The sequence below is a fragment of the Nematolebias whitei genome, chromosome 13 (genome assembly GCF_014905685.2).
Source record: "Nematolebias whitei isolate Nwh7 chromosome 13, NemWhi1, whole genome shotgun sequence".
In the NCBI taxonomy this organism is placed as follows: Eukaryota; Metazoa; Chordata; class Actinopteri; order Cyprinodontiformes; family Rivulidae; genus Nematolebias; species Nematolebias whitei.
This window is the reverse complement of record NC_056510.1, coordinates 16,720,799-16,725,703: the sequence shown is the minus strand read 5'-3', so window position 1 is coordinate 16,725,703 and position 4,905 is coordinate 16,720,799. Positions and strand designations below refer to the sequence as shown.

General features: G+C 37.3%; 1 protein-coding gene across 1 annotated transcript in view; it reads left to right on the top strand.

The window, feature by feature from the left end:
- Positions 1-4,905, top strand: part of erbb4b (erb-b2 receptor tyrosine kinase 4b) — a 161,424-nt gene that overhangs the window by 30,404 nt on the left and 126,115 nt on the right. Inside the window, exon 3 of the mRNA XM_037686139.1 lies at positions 2,316-2,502. Within this exon, the coding sequence (XP_037542067.1) occupies positions 2,316-2,502 (187 nt within the window). The remainder of the gene's footprint in view (positions 1-2,315; positions 2,503-4,905) is intronic.

The window sequence follows — 4,905 nt, the reverse complement described above, 5'->3', positions numbered from 1 at the left end:
ATATAAATTTACAATCAGCTGAAATTATAAATGTTATTTTACTTCCATTTGTTACGCTGTAAAAAAAATGTGTTTCCATCTATGGAAAGATTAGAAAGTTGTATTTTATTCCTCACAAGCAATATATTGTTAAGCTTGCTATTTGCTGTATCTAGATGTCAGCTTTTCTGAAATGGGCATACTTTGCACTCTATCAGCCCCAAGAGTGTTACCAGTGACGGTGGTGGTGGTGGTGGTGGGGGGTGGGGTGGGGTGGGGAGTTGTTGTTGATCTGTGTTTAATGAAAGTGACCATGCACAGAACAGATTTGGCTATTAGCTCAGCAAGAGCCTGTGATCACTACAAGTTGTTTCCCTCCTTCCCTGCACCTTATTATTGAACAAATAATGTGAAAGGGGAAGAGGGTGTGTGTGTGTGTATCTGCCATTTTCTTTTTCCATTGTTTTATTTCCCTCTGCTAGACTGCACGTTGGAAAGTATTGATTTGCTAGCTTGAAAATAACAAACCGACAACTATGCAAGTGGGTAATAAACAGTATCCGAAAAAAGTGTGTAAAAAGCACCCATGAGATGTGCACCCTGAAGTAATTATTAGTTTCTGTTTATGCTTGGTCAGTAAAATTTGGTTGCTCTTATTGTTGTTTACAACCCTTAACTTCTGTGAGAATAAAATGTCCCTGAATTGTAAATGAGGAGAAAATAATGTTGTTGTTTTTTTTCCACAGTACTATACAGACATTAGCTTATTTTGTCTGAACAGCAGTGCTGAGAAAACCACTAAACCAAATAGATGCAACTAACTGTTTTTTTGTTTGTTTGTTTGTTTGTTTGTTTTATCCCTGGTGTCTATATTCAAACATATATAGCCGACTACACATGCAATACTATTTAAAAAAAAAATCATACATGTTTACACACATATGCAAGTTTTATACAAAAAATTGTAGATTTTGAAAGAGGAACAAGTAAACATATTTAATTAAGAAGAAATAAGCTAATTTATCTTTCTTATCAGCAACTTTCTGAACCAATAAAGAAAAACAAAAGAAAATGAAGGATATGTTCACATCAAACAATTATTTAAACACACACACACACACACACACACACACACACACACACACACAACAGACTGAATTGTCTGCTTTAAAAATAACGATGAGCTGGATAATATAAACTAAACATTATGGCAAACTCACTGGTGGATGATAACACACTATCTGACAGCTGCCAGCAGCCATGACTAAACCTCTGTGCTCTTCCTTAGGACTTATTTTTGCTCATTACATATTTTGCAACAGCACTTCACACACAGATCTGTTGATCATCAAAATAAGTAGCGCCAGCACGGAAAGATTTCATTGACCTCTCATCTGCTAATGACAGTCACCATGATGGTGGATGGGAGAAAAAGGACACAGCCTGTCACTTTGATTCACAGACCAGCAGCTCCAACTGGTTGGCTTCTTGCCAATGTCTCAACAGTCATTATATCCCCCCCTAAATGACATTTAAAGTGTGAAGCAATGGTTGTCCTTGTGGCTCAGTCACCCCAGGCTGAGCCCAGCTTTGAGTGTTGAACCCTGAGCCAAGTTTTGCAGCGAGGTCACAAACTCCTGCCTTGGATGCCGTAACACAACTTGCCACCCTGTTTGATTATGCAGAAAATAACCTTGAATACTTTTTTTAAATAATCTGATGTAGGTCTTTCACTTATTAATAGTTATTCCTTTTTTTAAATAAATTAATTTATTTGTTTTATTTTTTATTTATACTTTCTTGTGTATTTATGTATTCTTCACGTTATAATTTCTCATTTGATTTTGATGTTCCCACTAACCAATTGTTGTTGTTTTTTGTTGTTGTTGTTGTTTTCACTACTACATTCATCTATTAATGTACCTTGTTTAAAATAATAATACAATAACAGTTGCACTTAATTTTGAAGAGAAGCTGTATAAACTTAAGGAATTATTATCTAAATATGCAGGTTTTATGTATGTATTTTATTTGAAAAAGATATACACCCCTTGCCAATAAAACTCAAGTTAAGTGATAGAAAATGTTAAATAATGAAACAAGCAAACTAACTAACAAAAAAAAGTTAGGTAGTCATGCAAGTGAACAATGGCTACCTTATATTTTCAAAACACTTGTTTGCATTTAATAGTGAATGCAAACAATGCATTTTTGAAAGTTTCCAAAAGTGTTTTTATTTTATTTATTTAGTGCTTTTACTGTATATATTATATCATCATAAAAGAGAAGAAATATAAAAACCTCTGACATTTCTTCTTCCATAATTCTGTCCACAGTCTATCCGGGAAGTGACAGGCTATGTGTTGGTGGCTCTAAACCAGTTTGACTTCCTGCCTTTGGAGAACTTGAGAATCATTCGAGGAACCAGACTGTACGAGGACCGGTACTCCCTTGCAGTCTTCCTCAATTACAGACGAGATGGAAGTTTTGGTTTGAGGCAGTTGGGTCTTAAAAACCTTACAGGTAAGTGATTTAGGTTTAAAGAAGTTACCAACATTTGTTTAGATCATGTCATGTATTTTGTCTTAAGTACATAAAAAAGTTAGATAACCTAGCCCTTATATCAGTTGTTTTTTTTTCTTCTCTGTGTTAAAGCAGTTAGTTTGCAATCCTCCATAGGATAAATATCAGAGCAATCTGCAAACCATTATTTGGACAGTTTGTGTTTACCATGTGCATTGAAAATGTGCATTGAAATACATGCCCTCTACATAAAATACCGCTTTACACTAATTTATTGTATAAATTTGGTGGCACGTTGGCTCAGTTGATAGAGCTGTTGATTCTCGGCGAGAAGGTTGCCAGATCAAATCCCAGCTGGGGACCTTGCTGGGAAGAATTTGCATTTTCTCTGTACGTGCACAGTTTTTTTTTTTCTCCAGGTACTCTGGTTTCCTCCCACAGACCAAAGGCATGCATGTTGGGCTAGTTGGTAACTCTACATTGTCCCTAGGTGTGAGTGAGAGAGTGTGAATGGTTGTGTGTCTCATTTGTCTCTATGTGTCCCTGTGATGGACTGGAGACCTGTCCAGGGTTTCCCCCATCTGTTGCACAGAGTGCTGGATATGGGCACCAGTGCCCCCCGCAGCACAGAAAGGAAGAAGCTGGTATAGATAATGGCTAGATGGCTGGATGGCTGGATGGCTGGCTGGATGGATTGATGGATAATTGACCATTTTCATCAGTGCAGATCTGCATAGGAAATTGCAACACATTGGACAAGTTTTTGCTGTTTTTTCCTTTCGACAGCTGCCTTCTGCAGGGTCGCCACAATGAGCAAACTCACATGATAGACTTGGCAATTGTTTTATGCTGGATGCCCTTTCTGAGGCAATGTCAGCATATTAGCATCATTCTACTACAAATAATTTTCACTGTAAAAAAAAAAAAATAAGTCAAAACATACCAGTTGCAGTGCAAAGGCATACACATGGCTTGTTGGTGAGTAAATACATAAACTAGCCAGTTATTCAGTGGCTTGTTATACCACTACAAGAAAAGTACAGTATATGACTCTCCTTTCTTTCTTCTTTCATGAACCTAAGTAGAACTGTCATTTCAATTAACCGCTTGCTCTAAAGGAAATGACAAAGGGATACCACGTTGTGGAAAGGCTTTCTCATGTCTGTCATTTCACCCAGTGCTCACACACAAAAAAAAAAAATCTCCCCAGATAGACAATCTAGTCATCACTTGGCTCAAGCCTGTTTCCTAGCAAGTTGAGGAGACAGAAAATGTGATTGCTGATGAAATAGTGCATTAAGTAGGGAGTGTGTGTGTGGGTGGCTCTGCTGCTTTATGAACAATATAATGCGCTGCTAGCTTTTCTTCAGAAGCCATGATCTCGAGGTCAGTATAAAATGAAGTTCTTGACTTGTAAAGAAGATGAGGTGCTCTTCCACCATGAGGCTAAGTGCAGGGAGCCCTAGACAGCCTACGATGTGTGCAACACAAGATCAAAGGTGCTACATACTTATTTTGAAGCTAAATTCAACCTCATGACATTTTGAGTCAGTGTGAATACACAAAGAAGGAAATCATGTTGAATGACAAGAAGTTGCTCGTTAAGAGTTCTCTCCAGTACTTTACAACAAACTGTAATAATAATAGTAATAAATACTACAGAAAAAAAAAAAAAAAAAACACAATTCAGACTGGTGCCATTACTGGACATTGAGCTGTGTCACAAGTTTTAACATTTACGACTTTATGACACAGATAAATACAGTACTGGAAAAGTACAATAAGGGGTATGCTAAGACATCAGCAGTACCTTATAAATAATATTAAACAAATGGATACATCTTATAGTAGTGTTAAATCTCAATATATCTGTGTTGATACTTTATTCAGCTGTGTTTGGTGCATTGGACTGAGCCTCCTAAAGCTTTTTAAACTCCCCTTTCTAAATTATTTAGTTGCCACTCATTGTTCTCTTCAGTTCTTCCTTTCTAATGGGTTGAATGAAACAACACAGCCCCATTAGTCTTTATGTGCAGCTACAGTATGTGCTTATGTGGCACACCCGATCTTCTATCTTTTCTTGCATTTTTGCACCACACTTGGAAATTAATTCGTATGGCACCAACAGCAGTTTATGCCAAGCCAACCCTTTTTATTTTGGTGCCAAGTTAAAGCCGGTGCTGGGGGAGCTGGGGTTGGACTCTGTGAGATGCAACTGTTTGATGTGCCATCCATGGCCTTAAGCCATTAAGATGGGTGAGGGGTTGGGGGCGGAGGGAGGTGCACAAAAGCACTGGTCTGAATCTGTTCTACTTCATAACTCAGTGTCTTACCCAATACACTGAATATTGAAAACTTTTCCAAATTTCTAGTGATAAAAATAAACAAAGAAAAACATTGTTG